Source organism: Myxine glutinosa, chromosome 4 (genome assembly GCF_964187855.1).
Source record: "Myxine glutinosa chromosome 4, kmMyxGlut1.1, whole genome shotgun sequence".
Taxonomy (NCBI): Eukaryota; Metazoa; Chordata; class Myxini; order Myxiniformes; family Myxinidae; genus Myxine; species Myxine glutinosa.
This window is the reverse complement of record NC_136264.1, coordinates 210,672,977-210,690,917: the sequence shown is the minus strand read 5'-3', so window position 1 is coordinate 210,690,917 and position 17,941 is coordinate 210,672,977. Positions and strand designations below refer to the sequence as shown.

Below are 17,941 nucleotides of genomic sequence, written 5' to 3'. Positions count from 1 at the left end.
TAAGTGATTCTTCACCATTGGGAGATAGGGCCAAAAACTATACGAAGCAGGATATCTCAAAAAGTTATAGACGGATATGAACGAAAGTTGATGGACCAGTTGTGTGTCTGGTTGGTATATTTATATACTCCGCCACCATATTTCTATACTCCGCCAGCATATTTCTATACTCCGCCACCATATTTCTATACTCCGCCACCATGTTTCTATACTCTGCCACCATAATTCTATAGTCTGCCACCATATTTCTATACACCGCCACCATATTTCTATACTCTGCCACCATAATTCTATACTCCGCCACCATATTTCTATACACCGCCACCATATTTCTATACTCCGCCACCATAATTCTATACTCCACCACCATATTTCTATACTCCGCCACCATATTTGTATACTCCGCCACCATATTTGTATACTCCGCCACCATATTTCTATACTCCGCCAACATGTTTTTATACTCCGCCACCATGTTTCTATACTCCGCCAACATGTTTCTATACTCCGCCACCATATTTCTATACTCCGCCACCATATTTCTATACTCTGCCACCATGTTTCTATACTCCACCACCATGTTTCTGTTCTCCGCCACCATGTTTCTATACTCCGCCACCATATTTGCATACTCCGCCAACATATTTCTATACCTCTCCACCATATTTCTATACCTCGCCACCATATTTCTATACCTCGTCACCATATTTCTATACTCCGTCACCATATTTCTATACTCCGCTGCCATATTTCTTTACCTCTCCACCATAATTCTATACCCCACCACCATGTTTCTATACTCCGCCACCATGTTTCTATACTCCGCCACCATGTTTCTATACTCCGTCACCATGTTTCTATACTCCGCCACCATATTTCTATACTCCGTCACCATATTTCTATACTCCGTCACCATATTTCTATACTCCGTCACCATATTTCTATACTCCGTCACCATATTTCTATACTCCGTCACCATATTTCTATACTCCGTCACCATATTTCTATACTCCGTCACCATAATTCTATGCTCCGTCACTATATTTCTATACTCCGCTGCCATATTTCTTTACCTCGCCACCATATTTCTATACCTCGCCACCATATTTCTATACTCCGTCACCATAATTATATACCCCGCCACCATATTTCTATACACCATCACCATATTTCTATAATCCGCCACCATATTTCTATACTCCGCCACCATATTTCTCTACTCCGCCACCATATTTCTATACTCCGCCACCATATTTCTATGCTCCGCCACCATGTTTCTATACTCCGCCACCATATTTCTATACACTGGCCACCATATTTCTATACTCCGCCACCATATTTCTATACTCCGCCACCATGTTTCCACACACCACAACCATGTTTCTATACTCCGCCACCATATTTCTGTACTCCGCCACCATGTTTCCACACACCACCACCATGTTTCTATACTCCGCCACCATGTTTCTATACCTCTCCACCATATTTCTATACTCCGCCACCATGTTTCTATACTCCGCCACTATATTTCTATATTCCGCCACCATGTTTCTATACTCCGCCACCATGTTTCTACACACCACCACCATGTTTCTATACTCCGCCACCATGTTTCTATACTCCGCCACCATGTTTCTATACTCCGCCACCATGTTTCTATACCTCTCCACCATATTTCTATACTCCGCCACCATGTTTCTATACTCCGCCACTATATTTCTATATTCCGCCACCATGTTTCTATACTCCGCCACCATGTTTCTACACACCGCCACCATGTTTCTGTACCACGCCACCATATTTCTATACCCCGCCACCATATTTCTACACGCCGCCACCATATTTCTATACTCCGCCACCATATTTCTATACTACGTCACCATATTTCTATACTCCGCCACCATGTTTCTATACTCCCCCACCATGTTTCTGTGCTCCGCCACCATGTTTCTATACTCCGCCACCATGTTTATATACTCTGCCACCATATTCCTATACACCGCCACCATATTTCTATACTCCGCCACCATATTTCTATACTCCGCCACCATATTTCTATACTCCGCCACCATGTTTCTATACTCCGCCACCATATTTCTATGCTCCGCCACCATGTTTCTATACTCCGCCACCATATATCTATACCCCGCCACCATATTTCTATACTCCGTGTAGGTCTGAGGCCTCATAAGCCTCGTCGTTAAGGCTTGTACTTTCTGACACTCTCGAGGCTTTATCTTAATTCTAATTAAATATCTAATTTCATCTTTCATAGTCGCAAAGATGGTTTAAGACTCGGTTGCAAAAAAGAAAACCTGACCATTTGTTTTTGTTTTGATTCAAAGTCGAGGCTTGTGTAAGAGCTAACACATAAAACACACAAAAAAACACATAAAACATAATATAGGAAGTGATAGACAAGAGGGGGAGAGAGAGGGAAGCACAAAAGCACAACAACAGCTGAGAACAGGGACGTCGGTAGATCTGTGTAAGGGGGAGGGCCGATGTTTTAAAAGGCAAAACGCATTTTAATACCCGGTTCTGGTTGGGCGTGATGCAGTGAGAGGTTGGGAGAGATGTGTGGAGAGGAGATAAGGGGAGGGGGGAAAGAGAAAGGAAGGGTGAAGAAAATGGGACAGAGAGGAGAGGGGGTGAGGAGAGAGTAAGAGAAGGGGGTGAAGAAAAGAGGGGGACAGAGGAAGGAGGAGTGGGGCGAGGAAGAGGAGAGAAAGAAGAGAGGGGGAGAAGGGTGAGGGAGATGAGAGAGAGGGGGAAAGGAGAGAGTGGGGGAAGTAGAGGGGAGAAGGGGCGTTTCTCTGATCAATATGTAATGCATGTTATTCAACACATGTGCCTCATTATATGATGAATATCACAGGAAAAGGAATATATGGTGACGTGGTGTTTTTTCACACGTCAGAATTGCATGTGTAAGTTTACTCAGTAAAAATGTAACTGGCCACAGGTGTGTGTGTGTGTGCGTGTGTGTGTGTGTGTGTATGTGTATGTGTGTGTGTGTGTGTGTGTGTGTGTGTGTGTGTGTGTGTGTGTGTGTGTGTGTGTGTGTATGCGTGTGTATGTATGTATGTGTGTGTGTGTGTGTGTATATGTGTGTGTATGTATGTGTGTGTATGTGTGTGTGTATGTGTGTGTGCATGTGTGTGTACGTATGTATGTGTGTGTGTATGTGTGTGTGTATGTGTATGTGTGTGTCTGTGTGCGTGTGTGTATGTATGTGTGTGTGTATGTGTGTGTATGTGTGTGTATGTGTGTGTGCATGTGTGTGTGTGTATGTGTGTGTGTGTGTGTGTGTGTGTGTGTGTGTGTGTGTGTGTGTGTGTGTATGTGTGTCTGTGTGTGTCTGTGTATGTGTGTGTATGTGTGTATGTGTGTGTGTGTGTGTGTGTGTGTGTGTGTGTGTGTGTGTGTGTGTGTGTGTGTGTGTGTGTGTGTATGTGTGTTGCTGTGTGGAGGGGCATTCAGGCATTCACCTTCATGCTCGACTCACCTTGTGCTGTCGTTCTAGACTATAATTTGTGCTAAATTCAATTAACCTTACTATAATTCACCAAATGTCTGTCCGTCTGTTCGAAAGTGCCGCAAAAACGGCTCAACCGATCAAAACGATATTTTGTGTGGGTAATCCTGGGATCTCCAGGAGTAAGATAGGCTATTTAGTTTTCCAAATTTCTGCTTTGGTCTCCAGCATTCTCAGGTTTGGACTCCCGCATAACATTCACGTTCGCATAACGTCCATTGTGACGATGTTCTCATTGTGACGATGTATGTGTTCACGGTAGTGTTTTACGTGACGGTGTGAACGCAATTTCGTAATGTTTTTCGTTTCATAATCCTTTCATGAACGTTTAATGTTTAATGAACGTTTAATGTTTAATGAACGTTTAATGCCCTCCGATGTCATACGCACGCTACACTGGACGGGCCAGCGTATACCTTGCCCTTCGCCGTCAGGCTCGGGTAAACCGCTGAGCCCCATCTGTGATGGGGACTGGGGCTTGAGACAGTGTCCTTCATTAAAAGTATAATAAACGTTGTCTCCATCGATCTTGCCAAGGCCGTAACAGCCGTAACCTTTAATCTCTACATGAGAGAATTCCACATCGCTATTTGGGCGGTGAATACGCTAACAGATCGCTGTCTCCATCGATCGCCGACAGATCGCTGTCTCCATCGATCGCTGACAGATCGCTGTCTCCATCGATCGCTGACAGATCGCTGTCTCCATCGATCGCTAACAGATCGCTGTCTCCATCGATCGCTAACAGATCGCTGTCTCCATCGATCGCTAACAGATCGCTGTCTCAATCGATCGCTAACAGATCGCTGTCTCCATCGATCGCTAACAGATCGCTGTCTCCATCGATCGCTAACACTAACAGATCGCTGTCTCCATCGATCTCTAACAGATCGCCGTCTCCATCGATCGCTAACAGATCGCCGTCTCCATCGATCGCTGACAGATCGCCGTCTCCATCGATCGCTAACAGATCGCCGTCTCCATCGATCGCTAACAGATCGCCGTCTCCATCGATCGCTAACAGATCGCCGTCTCCATCGATCGCTAACATATCGCCGTCTCCATCGATCGCTAACATATCGCCGTCTCCATCGATCGCTAACAGATCGCCGTCTCCATCGATCGCTAACAGATCGCCGTCTCCATCGATCGCTAACAGATCGCCGTCTCCATCGATCGCTGACAGATCGCCGTCTCCATCGATCGCTGACAGATCGCCGTCTCCATCGATCGCTAACATATCGCCGTCTCCATCGATCGCTAACAGATCGTCGTCTCCATCGATCGCTAACAGATCGCCGTCTCCATCGATCGCTAACAGATCGCCGTCTCCATCGATCGCTAACATATCGCCGTCTCCATCGATCGCTAACAGATCGCCGTCTCCATCGATCGCTAACAGATCGCCGTCTCCATCGATCGCTAACAGATCGCCGTCTCCATCGATCGCTAACAGATCGCCGTCTCCATCGATCGCTAACAGATCGCCGTCTCCATCGATCGCTAACAGATCGCCGTCTCCATCGATCGCTAACAGATCGCCGTCTCCATCGATCGCTAACAGATCGCCGTCTCCATCGATCGCTAACAGATCGCCGTCTCCATCGATCGCTGACAGATCGCCGTCTCCATCGATCGCTGACAGATCGCCGTCTCCATCGATCGCTGACAGATCGCCGTCTCCATCGATCGCTAACAGATCGCCGTCTCCATCGATCGCTAACAGATCGCCGTCTCCATCGATCGCTAACAGATCGCCGTCTCCATCGATCGCTAACAGTAACAGATCGCTGTCTCCATCGATCGCTAACAGATCGCTGTCTCCATTGATCTTGCCAAGGCCGTAACAGTTATCGGCTCAAAATCCTTTTAACTGTTGATTTGGTACAGTTACAAGTATCGGGAATTTGGTACACGTATCGTGAGTACATACGACATAGCGATTGTGAACACGATTATCGATCACTATTCACGATCATCACGATCATAGTGTATCGATCACGATTTAAAACACGATGGAATAATATTTACCGATATGAACAGTGATGTGGCTTTTATTGAAATTCTAAAGATACTGTTTCGATTTTGATGATTTGCGTGTGATATGATTTGACGGATGTTTATATGAATCGTTTAAAATAAAAAACCTTCAATTTCTGATATTTTGCCTTTTCATTTGGGCCTCCCAATTGAAGCCCCGCCCACAGGGCGGGTACCGTTGCTGGTATGTTTAATGCTCATTTTAAAAGGATGTGATTTTTTTTAATTTCCAGTGGATGAAACAATTCCACGTTTCACGTAGACAATAAAAAAGAATGAATAAATGAATGAATGATTGTGTGGTAGATGCCTCTTTAACCAGAGAGCACCTTGTCAAATACTTGTCTTGCATGAAATATTCAACATAGTTTTCAGGATTCAATGATAATGTGGCGGACACGAAAGCTCACTGGCGTGAGGGCATCATTCCGCGCACCAAGTGGGCAGCGGCCACGCCCGAGGGGTAGGCGTGGCCGCAGGATATACACCGGGCGTGCAGCCCGGAGCGCTCCAGTGCTACAGTTGAGCTCTTATAATAAAGACTCTTAAACTTACCGCGTTGTCCGCTTCCTTCTTGTTATACAAGTAAGTGCGCGTAGCACCGTGCTTCATTGGTGACCCTCCGACGTTGGATCAGCCATCGCTGACTGACCGAATACGCCATCGCAATGGCAAACCGCGGTTACGATCAAACTCCCTGAGTTCTGGGAGGCGCAAGCTGAAGTATGGTTCCTGCAGGCGGAAGCCCAGTTCCGACTTCGAGGCATCACAGTGGACGAGACCATGTACTGCCACGTGGTCGCCTCCCTCGGGCCCGGCACGGCCGCCCGCGTCGTGTCGGTCCTGAGGAACCCACCGGCCGACGGCAGGTACGAGGCGATCAAGCGTCTCCTCCTCGCCATGTTCGGCCTCACGGTGGACGCTCGGGCCGACCGCCTCCTAGACCTCCCCGAGCTCGGAGACACGCGACCGTCGGTCCGCATGGACCATATGCTGTCATTGATGGGCGACGAAACCCCGAACGCTCTATTCCGGGCATTGTTTCGACGCCAGCTGCCGGCACGAGGCCGCCTCGCGTTGGCCGGTTCTGCGACGATGGAACCCCGAGCTCTCTCTGCCGAGGCCGACAGGTTCTTCGCGGCTTTGGACACCCAGGCGAGTTTTGGCGCGGCCGTCGCGGCTCTCGGGGCTGACCCTGATGCTGATGCACCACACCTCTTGGATCTCGACGCTGATGCGCATTTCGTGTCCGCCGCCACGCCCCGCCCACCGCCACCGCCGTGGAGAAAACCGTGGCCTCCGCCACCCTCGCCGCAAAACCTGGTGTTTTTTCCACGCCCAGTTCGGCCACAAGGCTCGGCAATGTCGCCCGCCGTGCTCATTCGGCAGGTCGGGAAATGCCCGGGCCGGCCCTCGGTAGTGGCACTGAGCGCCGGCCGTGCAAACAGCCTACTGTTCATCACGGACACCTTATCCGGGCGCTGTTACCTGTGCGACACGGGAGCGCAGGTGACTGTCATTCCCGCCGGTACGTCCGACAAGCAGTCCGCGGGCCGGGGCCCCGCGCTGCTTGCTGCCAATGGTACGTCCGTTCGCACGTACGGAAAACGCTGCCTTTCTCTGCGGTTCGGAGGGCAGGTTTTCCGGTGGTCGTTCGTCACTGCCGACGTGCCTATGTCACTGCTCGGCGCGGACGTCCTCTGTGCCAATGGTCTACTGGTGGACGTCAAGCACAGAAGGCTTGTCCAGGCTGAGACGTTCAGCTCGCTCGCTTGCGCGCTGCCCGCCTCGTTGAGCAGCTCATGGAGCGGCTCATCGAGCGGCTCGCCGAGCGGCTTGCTGAGCGGTTCAGTTCCGGCCAGGTTCATCTGTATGCTTCCGGCAGCGAATGAATTCACCCGCCCCCTCGCGGGTTTCCCGGCCCTCACGCGGCCCACCTTCTCGGCGGGGGCCATCAAGCACGGGGTGGAACACCCCATCCCCACCGCCGGGCCACCGGTCTACGCCCGGGCACGCTGCCTCGAGCCGACGAAGCTCGCGGTAGCTAAAGCGGAGTTCGCTACGCTGGAGCGGCTCGGCATCGTGCAGCGCTCCGAGAGTGCTTGGGCGTCGCCGCTTCACATCGTGCGAAAGCCCGGCGGGGGATGGCGACCGGGCGGGGACTACCGGCGCCTCAACGACGCCACCACCCCCGACCGCTACCCCGTCCCCCACATCCAGGACTTCTCCGCCCGGTTGGCGGGCATTTCCTTCTTTTCGAAGGTGGACCTCATACGCGGCTACCATCAGGTCCCCGTCAGGCCGGAGGACATCCTGAAGACGGCGGTCATCACACCATTCGGCCTTTTCGAATTTCTTCGGATGCCCTTCGGTTTGAAAAATGTGGCTCAGGCGATCCAGCGCCTAATGGACAGCGTCTTGCGCGACTTGGATTTCGTCTACGTGTACCTGGACGACATCCTCGTCGCCAGCGCGTCCCGCAAAGAGCACCTACACCATCTCCGCACGCTCTTCGAACGTCTGGGCCAGCATGGCCTCATCGTGAACCCCGCCAAGTGCCGGTTCGGCGTCGCCGACATCGACTTTTTGGGGCACCGCGTCACCAGGCACGGGGCCGTCCCCCAAACGGCCAAGGTGGAGGCGGTGAAGGGGTTTCCGCGCCCCCGCACGATCAAGGGGCTCCAGGAGTTCCTGGGCATGGTAAACTTTTACCATCGGTTCCTGCCCCGCATCGCCCAGCTCCTGCGCCCCTTGCACGAGGCCCTACGGGGGAAGCCGGCCAAAGGTGACGTTACCTGGACCGAACAGATGGACGCGGCATTCGCGGGCGCGAAGCTCGCCTTGGCTAACGCCACCATGCTCGCGCACCCGGCGCCCGATGCACCGATCGCCCTCACCACCGACACCTCGGACTACATGGTGGGCGCGGTGCACGAGCAATGGGTGCGTGGTGCCTGGCAACCGCTGGCGTTCTTCAGCCGGCAGCTTCACCCGCCCGAACGCCGTTATAGTACCTTCGACCGTGAGTTGCTCGGGCTTCACCTGGCGGTCAGGCACTTCCGCCATCTGCTCGAGGGCCGTGTGTTCACGGCCTTCGTCGACCACAAGCCACTGGTCTTCGCGATGGGCAAGGTCGCCGAACCGTGGTCGGCCCGGCAGCAGCGTCACCTCTCGGCCGTGTCCGAGTACACGACGGACATCTGGCACGTCGCGGGGAAGGACAACCCGGTGGCGGATTGCCTTTCCCGGTCCGTCGCCCATGCAGTCCACCTTGGCATCGACTATGCCCGGATGGCGGCGGACCAGGCCGCCGACCCCGGCGTCCAGGTCTTGCTGGCCGCCGTCATGGGCCTCCGCGTCACCGAGGTGCCGTTCGACGGCGCGGCCCTCTTGTGTGACGTCTCCCTCGGGCGGCCTCGCCCCATCGTGCCCGCGGGCTGGCAGCGCCAGGTTTTTGACGCCATCCATGGCCTGTCCCACCCGGGCACGAAGGCCTCCCAGAGGTTGGTCGCTGACAAGTTTGTCTGGCATGGCCTCCGGAAGGCCGTCCGCGGCTGGACCAGGACCTGCATCGCGTGCCAGCACGCGAAGGTGCACCGGCACACCCAGGCCCCATTGGCCCCGTTTACGGTGCCGGCACGTAGGTTCCACGTGGACCTGGTGGGACCTCTGCCCCCCTCGCGGGGTTTCACCCATGTCCTGACAATGGTGGACCGCACCACCCGGTGGCCGGAGGCCGTGCCTTTGGCGGCGACGACGGCGGCGGACATCGCGCAGGCGTTCATCGCCACCTGGGTCGCCCGGTTCGGCGCCCCCTCGGACATCTCGTCCGACCGCGGCCCCCAGTTCACCTCGGAGCTCTGGCGGGTGGTCGTGTGGGGGCTCGGGGTCCAGATGCACCGAACCACGGCCTACCACCCCCAGGCCAACGACCTGTGCGAGCGGTTCTACCGCTCGTTGAAGGCCGCGCTCCGAGCCACCCTCAGCGACGGCGGCTGGGTCGACAGGCTCCCCTGGGTTCTGCTGGGCCTCCGGACGGCGCCCAAGGACGACCTGCGCGCATCCGCGGCGGAGTTGGTCTTCGGACAACCACTGCGGGTGCCGGGCGAGTTCCTCCCTGACCCCACGGGACCATGGTCCGCGGCGCAGGAGCACTCCGCGCTGCAGGAGACCGCCGGGAGGTTCGCCCCGGTGCCGACGGCGCACCACGGGCACCCGCCTACGCACGTCTCCCCGGAGCTTTGCACCGCGGAGTACGTCTTCGTCCGGCACGATGCCCACCGGACACCACTGCGGCCCCCGTACGACGGGCCTTTCCGCGTGCTGGAGACCGGGGTGAAACATTTCACCTTGGACATCGGCGGCACTCCCGACCGCGTCTCGGTGGATCGCCTCAGGCTGGCCCACCTCGACGTTGACCACCCACCGCCGGTGGCTCGGCCCCCGCGTCGGGGCCGCCCCCCTGTGGGCGGACCCCCGGCACCACCCAGGCCCGCCGGCACGCCGCCCCCCGGTCCTGCACCCATCCAGGGTGCAGCCGGACGCATCCCGGCTGGCATCCCTGCACCCCGGACGCCGCCAGTTGCCAGAGGGCGCTTCGGCCGGGTCATCCGTTTGCCCCGCAAACTGGCCCTCCAATGCGCGGGAATTCTGGGGGGGCGCGTGTGGCGGACACGAAAGCTCACTGGCGTGAGGGCATCATTCCGCGCACCAAGTGGGCGGCGGCCACGCCCAAGGGGTACGCGTGGCCTCGGGATATACACCGGGCGCGCAGCCCGGAGCGCTCCAGTGCGACAGTTGAGCTCTTATAATAAAGACTCTTAAACTTACCGCGTTGGCCGCTTCCTTCTTGTTATACAAGTAAGCACGCGTAGCACCGCGCTTCAATAATTTACTTTGTGTTGAAGAGCCGGGGCTCTTGCTTGATACGGACGAAATGACGGGCAAGACACAAACTCGTCCGAGAAGATATTTATTCTCAAAACCAACTCGGGAACACTGAAAAGCCCGTTTATCGGGCTGCATTATAAAGCACAACCCGAAACTGAAACCGAAACCGAAAGCCACGCCTCTCAAGCGAGGCGTGCTTCGGTGGTCACGTGATCAACAGGTGTAGCTGATTATACCCGCACGCACGGCACGCTTTGGTGGTCACGTGACCAGACACTCTTGCGCCGTGTTTCCCCGCCGGTGACGGCACCGGCTGGAGCAAGGAGATTCTGATGCTGGTCTTGCTTGGGGGACCCATGGGTCGCTACACACGCCCCCCCAGAATGGACTTGGTCCAGGGAGGTCAACCTGAGGGGGGTCCGGATGACCCGACCGAAACGACCCCTGGCCAGTCGCGGGGGGGGGGGGGGGGTCCGGTGTGGTGGTGGGTGGTTGGACGGGGGTGCAGGCAGGGGGGGTCCGGTGTGGTGGCGGGTGGTCGGACGGGGGGTGCAGGCAGGGGGGGTCCGGTGTGGTGGCGGGTGGTCGGATGGGGGGTGCAGGACGGGGGGTGCAGGACGGGGGGTGGCCGAGGGGCCGGGCAAGTCCTCGGGGGAGGCTGCCGAGGTTCCTCGCGGGCCTCCCGAGGTTGCAGTTCGCGGGTGCAGTGCCGAGAAGGCTCGAGCGGTGCACGCGAAAAGCGGGTGAGCCAACCGAGGGGCTGGTCAAGGCATCGGGGGAGGCTGCCGAGGTTCCTCGCGGGCCTCCCGAGGATGCGGGTCTGGTCAAGGCCTCGGGGGATGCAGTGGACGGGGGGCGGCCGAGAGCCGGGCAAGTCCTCGGGGGAGGCTGCCGAGGTTCCTCGCGGGCCTCCCGAAGTTGCAGTTCGCGGGTGCAGTGCCGAGAAGGCTCGAGCGGTGCACGCGAAAAGCGGGTGAGCCAACCGAGGGGCTGTTCCAGGCCTCGGGGGAGGCTGCCGAGGTTCCTCGCGGGCCTCCCGAGGATGCGGGGCTGGTCAAGGCCTCGGGGGATGGGGCCTCCCGAGGATGCAGGGTCGGAGAAGTAGTTGCGGTTGTAGTTGTAGGTGCGCGAGGGTGACGAAGCGACCGTGCCGCGAACGTCAGTGCGCGCGAAGGTGACAAAGCAGCCGTTCTGCCAACGTCAGTGCGCGCGAAGGTGACGAAGCAGCCGTTCTGCCAACGTCAGTGCGCGCGAAGGTGACGAAGCAGCCGTGCTTTCGGAGGGTCTTGGAATAGGTTCGCCCCTCCGGTCGTAGAGGAGGAGCCGAGCGCGGTGTGCGAACCTCATAGTCATGGCCGTCGGCGTTTCCGAAACTCCGGCATTTCGAAACCGCGTTCGAAACTGCGCCCGAAGCCGTGCGGGAGAAGCCGGCGTCACCAGCCTAGGTGGCTTCCCTGGCTCGGGCGTGCTCTTGCCGTGTCCGTTCGCAGCACGGAGGCAGTCGGGGTTGCGTGTTCAGATCACGTCGGGAGGTCACCAGTGAAGAGCCGGGGCTCTTGCTTGATACGGACGAAATGACGGGCAAGACACAAACTCGTCCGAGAAGATATTTATTCTCAAAACCAACTCGGGAACACTGAAAAGCCCGTTTATCGGGCTGCATTATAAAGCACAACCCGAAACCGAAACCGAAACCGAAAGCCACGCCTCTCAAGCGAGGCGTGCTTCGGTGGTCACGTGATCAACAGGTGTAGCTGATTATACCCGCACGCGCGGCACGCTTTGGTGGTCACGTGACCAGGCACTCTGGCGCCGTGGTTCCCCGCCGGTGACGTCACCGGCTGGAGCAAGGAGATTCTGATGCTGGTCTTGCTTGGGGGACCCATGGGTCGCTACAGTGTCATCGTTCTAATGTTCTAGCGAATTGGTGGCCAAACATGTTAACAGTCAATAAAGAAAGTTACTACCAACGCATCTAGTCGGTCTTTATGCATTTACAATAGGTGAGTTATCGCCGGCACCCTGGACAAATTCGAAAATCCTGCTCTAATCGATAAGGTGCACTGCATCAGGGGCTGGGGCACTGCATCAGGGGCACTGCATCAGGGGCACTGCATCAGGGGCACTGCATCAGCGGCACTGCATCAGCGGCACTGCATCAGCGGCACTGCATCAGCAGCACAGCTGCACCCCTAGCAAGTGATGTGACCAAGTGCTGCGTATGAAAGAAGAAGTTATGCATTTACAAAATGGAGGTTCAGATTCCTCGTGCACCTGATTCTGAATGGTCGGCGTGTTTCACTCACCTGTAGGCGAACCTTGGCCGTGTCCAATGGGAATGTAATGAGGTCCGCGAAGCAGGCGGCCATGCCGGCACTCGCTATCTTGATACCGAGGCTCGGAGGAGTCTTCATGGGTTGTAGGCCCACCATGTTGTCTTTCAGAAATCTTGATGACCCCAAAAAAAGGAAAACCAAGTCATTCATTTATTTGACTAAATATATCAACTGTAACTTGTACAAGAAGCACATTCGTGAAACGACATTTCTAGACCGTTTGGGACCTCACATTGTCGGTGCTATCTGTCCGTCCGTCCGTCCGTCTGTCGTGTCTACTCGAAAATGACTGGACGGATTCCTTTCATATTCGGCGAATGTCTGCAATAATAACTAGGTATGAGGTACGTCAAATAAATTTGTGATTGGAACAAAAATTCATGGGACACGATTTGATTTCCCATTTTAAATCAATTGTTTAAAAGGTTTTTAAAATAGGACAATGGTACAGGATTGTGTATGATTTCAGAAACCATTATTTATTTATTTATTTACACACACCTAACCTTCTACACTACCAACACACAACTGTGAATTATTTATTTATGTACACTTTAAAATCACTGCGACGTGCGTTTACATGCCACCTTTAATTAATTATTTATATAAACGTTGTCATCTCCATCACCAACATATTTATTTAGTTCGTTAATTTCAATGTAAATCTACACATTTTAAAATGTGAAGTTGGGGACCGTGCCCTCGATGAGCACTTGCCTCGTTGTTCTCATTTTTTACCCATAATTATTCCTCAAATGTCACACTAAAAAAAATTAAAACTCAGTACATTCGATAGCATGTGCTAACTAACGGTATTTGCACGTGCACCTTGGTGTGTGGCTGAGGAAATAAATGTCATTTGCTAAGGAAACTGAACATGATGAACTGAAATATCTTCCAATCATTCACCTGACGTTTAAAGGCTATAATGCTAGTTAACCAGGTACAGTCGTGGCCAAATATATTGGCACCCTTGCACTTTTTTCAAATAACTCACAATTTTCGCTAAAAATACGTTGAAATTGACAAAAGTATTTCGTCTCCAAAATTCATTATTTCACTGTTAATATTACAGAACCATTGTTTTGATTCAGAACTTAATATATCCTTTTAAATCAGAAAATAAATAGAAATGGCTTTGACAAAATTATTGACACTCCAGATATAATATTTGGTAGCACACACAGCCTTTGGACAAAATAACTGCAGACAAGTGCTTCTTATAGCCATGAATGAGCTTCCTACACCGCTCCACTGGCAGTTTGACCCACTCTTCTTGTGCAAACTGCTCCAGTTCTCCCAGATTTTAAGGGTGCCTTCTCCCAGCTGCTGTTTTCAGATCTCCCCACAGGTGTTCAATGGGATTTAGATCTGGACCCAATGGTGGTCACTTCAGAACAGTCCAGCGTTTTGTCTTGAACCATTCCTGGGCACATGTTAAGTGTGTTTGGGGTCATTGTCCTGCCGAAGACCCATGACCTTCGATGGAGACCCATCTTTCTGACACTGGGTTGAACATTGCACTCTAAAATGCCTTGGTAATCTCCTGATTTCATGATGCCATGCACACATTCAAGGCACCCAGTGCCAGAGGCAGCACAGAACCCCAACAGATCACTGAACCTCCTCCATGTTTGACTGTAAGGAAGGTCTTCTTTTCTTTGAAGGCTTCAATTTATTTTCTCTAAACATAGAGATGATGTGCTTCAGCAAAAAAGCTCTAATTTGGTCTCATCTGTCCACAGCACATTCTCCCAGAAGAATTTTGGCTTATTGAGGTGTGTTTTGGAAAACTCCAGTCGGGTTTTCTTATGTCTCTCTCATAGCATTGGGGTCATCCTGGGTCTCCTACCATAGAACCCCCTGTAATTGAGTTGGCGATGGATGGTGCGAGTTGAAACTGTCGTACCTTGTGTCTGAAGATCAGTTGGAATCTGTTTGGCAGTTGATCGAGGTGCTTTCTCCACCATTCGAACAATCCTTCGCTGCAATCTTCGATCAAGTTTCGAGGTTGGCTACAATGCCATGGGCCTTAAACGTCCTGACAACATTGCGTATGTGTTGGTTTGGCAGATGTGTTGGTTTGGCGGATGTGTTGGTTTGGCGGATGTGTTGGTTTGGCGGATGTGTTGGTTTGGCGGATGTGTTGGTTTGGCGGATGTGTTGGTTTGGCGGATGTGTTAGTTTGGTGCACGTGTTGTTTTGGCGGAGGTGTTAATTTGGGGCACGTGTTGTTTTGGCGGATGTGTTGGTTTGGCGGATGTGTTGCTTTGGCGGATGTGTTGGTTTTGTGCATGTGTTGTTTTGGCGGAGGTGTTAATTTGGGGCACATGTTGTTTTGGCGGATGTGTTGGTTTGGCGGATGTGTTGCTTTGGCGGATGTGTTGGTTTGGCGGATGTGTTGGTTTGGCGGATGTGTTAGTTTGGTGCACGTGTTGTTTTGGAGGATGTGTTTGTTTGGCGGATGTGTTGGTTTGGCGGATGTGTTGGTTTGGCGGAGGTGTTAGTTTGGTGCATGTGTTGTTTTGGCGGATGTGTTGGTTTGGCGGATGTGTTGGTTTGACGGGGTTGTTAGTTTGGCGGATGTGTTGGTTTGGCGGATGTGTTGGTTTGGCGGATGTGATGGTTTGGCGGATGTGTTGGTTTGGCGTAGGTGTTAGTTTGGTGCATGTGTTGTTTTGGGGCATGTGTTGGTTTGGCGGATTTGTTGGTTTGGCGGATGTGTTGGTTTGGCGGATGTGTTGGTTTGGCAGAGGTGTTAGTTTGGTGCATGTGTTGTTTTGGTGGATGTGTTGGTTTGGTTGATGTGTTGGTTTGGCGGATGTGTTGGTTTGGCGGATGTGTTGGTTTGGCGGATGTTTTGGTTTGGCGAATGTGATAGTTTTGCGGAGGTGTTGTTTTGGAGGTGCATGTGTTCTTTTGGAGGATGTGTTGATTTGGTGGATGTGTTGGTTTGGCGGATGTGTTGGTGTGTTTGGTGGATGTGTTGGTTTCGCGGATGTGTTCTTTTGGCAGATGTGATGGTTTGGTGGATGTGTTGGTTTGGCGGAAGTGTTGGTTTCGCGGATGTGTTGATTTGGTGGATGTGTTGGTTTGGCGGATGTGTTGGTTTGGCGGATGTGTTGGTTTGGTGGAGGTGTTAGTTTGGTGCATGTGTTGTTTTGGTGGAGGTGTTAGTTAGGTGCATTTGTTGTTTTGGCGGATGTGTTGGTTTGGCAGATGTGTTGGTTTGATGCATGTGTTGTTTTGGCGGATGTGTTGGATTGGCGGATGTGTTGGTTTGGCGGATGCGTTGGTTTGGTGGCTGTGTTGGTTTGGCGGAGGTGTTAGTTTGGTGCATGTGTTGTTTTGGAGGATGTGTTGGTTTGGCGGATGTGTTGTTTTGGCGGATGTGTTTGTTTGGCGGATGTGTTGGTTTGGCGGAGGTGTTAGTTTGGTGCATGTGTTGGTTTGGCGGATGTGTTGGTTTGGCGCTCGTGTTGTTTTGGCGGATGTGTTGGTTTGGTGCATGTGTTGTTTTCGCGGGTGTGTTGGTTTGGCGGATGTGTTGGTTTGGCGGAGGTGTTAGTTTGGTGCATGTGTTGGTTTGGCAGATGTGTTGGTTTCGCGGATTAGTTGGTTTGGCGGATGTGTTAGTTTGGTGCATGTGTTGATTTGGCGGATGTGTTGGTTTGGCGGATGTGTTGGTTTGGCGGATGTGTTGATTTGGCAGAGGTGTTAGTTTGGTGCATGTGTTGTTTTGGCGGAAGTGTTGTTTTGTTGGATGTGTTGGTTTGGCGGATGTGTTGGTTTGGCGGAGGTGTTAGTTTGGTGCATGTGTTGGTTTGGCGGATGTGTTGGTTTGGCAGAGGTGTTGTTTTGGTGGATGTGTTGATTTGGCGCACGTGTTGTTTTGGCGGATGTGTTGCTTTGGTGCATGTGTTGTTTTGGTGGATGTGTTGATTTGGCGGATGTGTTGGTTTGGCGGATGCGTTGGTTTGGCTGAGGTGTTAGTTTTGTGAATGTGTTGTTTTGGCGGAGGTGTTAGTTTGGTGCATGTGTTGTTTTGGCGGATGTGTTGGTTTGGCGGATTGGTTGGTTTGGTGCATGTGTTGTTTTGGCGGATGTGTTGGTTTGGCGGATGTGTTGGTTTGGCGGATGTGTTGGTTTGCCAGATGTGTTGGTTTGGCAGATGTGTTGGTTTGGCAGATGTGTTGGTTTGATGCATGTGTTGTTTTGACGGAGGTGTTAGTTTGGTGCATGTGTTGTTTTGGCGGATGTTTTGGTTTGGCGGATGTGTTAGTTTTGCGGATGTGTTGTTTTGGAGGTGCATGTGTGCTTTTGGAGGATGTGTTGATTTGGCGGATGTGTTTGTTTGCCGGAGGTGTTATTTTGGTGCATGTGTTGTTTTGGCGGATGTCTTGGTTTGGCGGATGTCTTGGTTTGGCGGATGTCTTGGTTTGGCGGATGTGTTGATTTGGTGGATGTGTTGGTTTGGCGGATGTGTTGCTTTGGCGGAGTTGTTAGTTTGGTGCATGTGTTGTTTTGGTGGAGGTGTTAGTTTGGTGCATTTGTTGTTTTGGCGGATGTGTTGGTTTGGCAGCTGTGTTGGTTTGATGCATGTGTTTGTTTGGCGGATGTGTTGGTTTGGCGGATGTGTTGGTTTGGCGGAGGTGTTAGTTTGGTGCATGTGTTGTTTTGGCGGATGTGTTGGTTTGGCGGATGTGTTGGTTTGGTGGATGTGTTTGTTTGGCGGATGTGTTGGTTTGGCGGATGTGTTGGTTTGGCGGATGTGATGGTTTGGCGGATGTGTTGGTTTGGCGTAGGTGTTAGTTTGGTGCATGTGTTGTTTTGGGGCATGTGTTGGTTTGGCGGATTTGTTGGTTTGGCGGATGTGTTGGTTTGGCGGATGTGTTGGTTTGGCAGAGGTGTTAGTTTGGTGCATGTGTTGTTTTGGTGGATGTGTTGGTTTGGTTGATGTGTTGGTTTGGCGGATGTGTTGGTTTGGCGGATGTGTTGGTTTGGCAGATGTGTTGTTTTGGCGGATGTGTTGTTTTGGTGGATGTGTTGTTTTTGTGGATGTGTTGTTTTGGTGGATGTGTTGGTTTGGTGGATGTGTTGGTTTGGCGGATGTGTTGGTTTGGCGGATGTGTTGGTT

The 17,941-nt window shown here is 52.7% G+C and overlaps 1 protein-coding gene across 10 annotated transcripts in view; it reads right to left on the bottom strand.

Moving 5' to 3' along the window:
• The window catches only part of LOC137425679 (putative mitochondrial transporter UCP3), a 64,159-nt gene that overhangs the window by 24,228 nt on the left and 21,990 nt on the right, over positions 1-17,941 (bottom strand). For all 10 annotated transcript variants that reach the window (XM_078776992.1, XM_078776986.1, XM_078776991.1 and 7 more), the window contains one exon: positions 12,775-12,916. In XM_078776992.1, coding sequence (XP_078633118.1) covers positions 12,775-12,900 — 126 coding nt within the window. In that variant the 5' untranslated portion in view covers positions 12,901-12,916. The remainder of the gene's footprint in view (positions 1-12,774; positions 12,917-17,941) is intronic.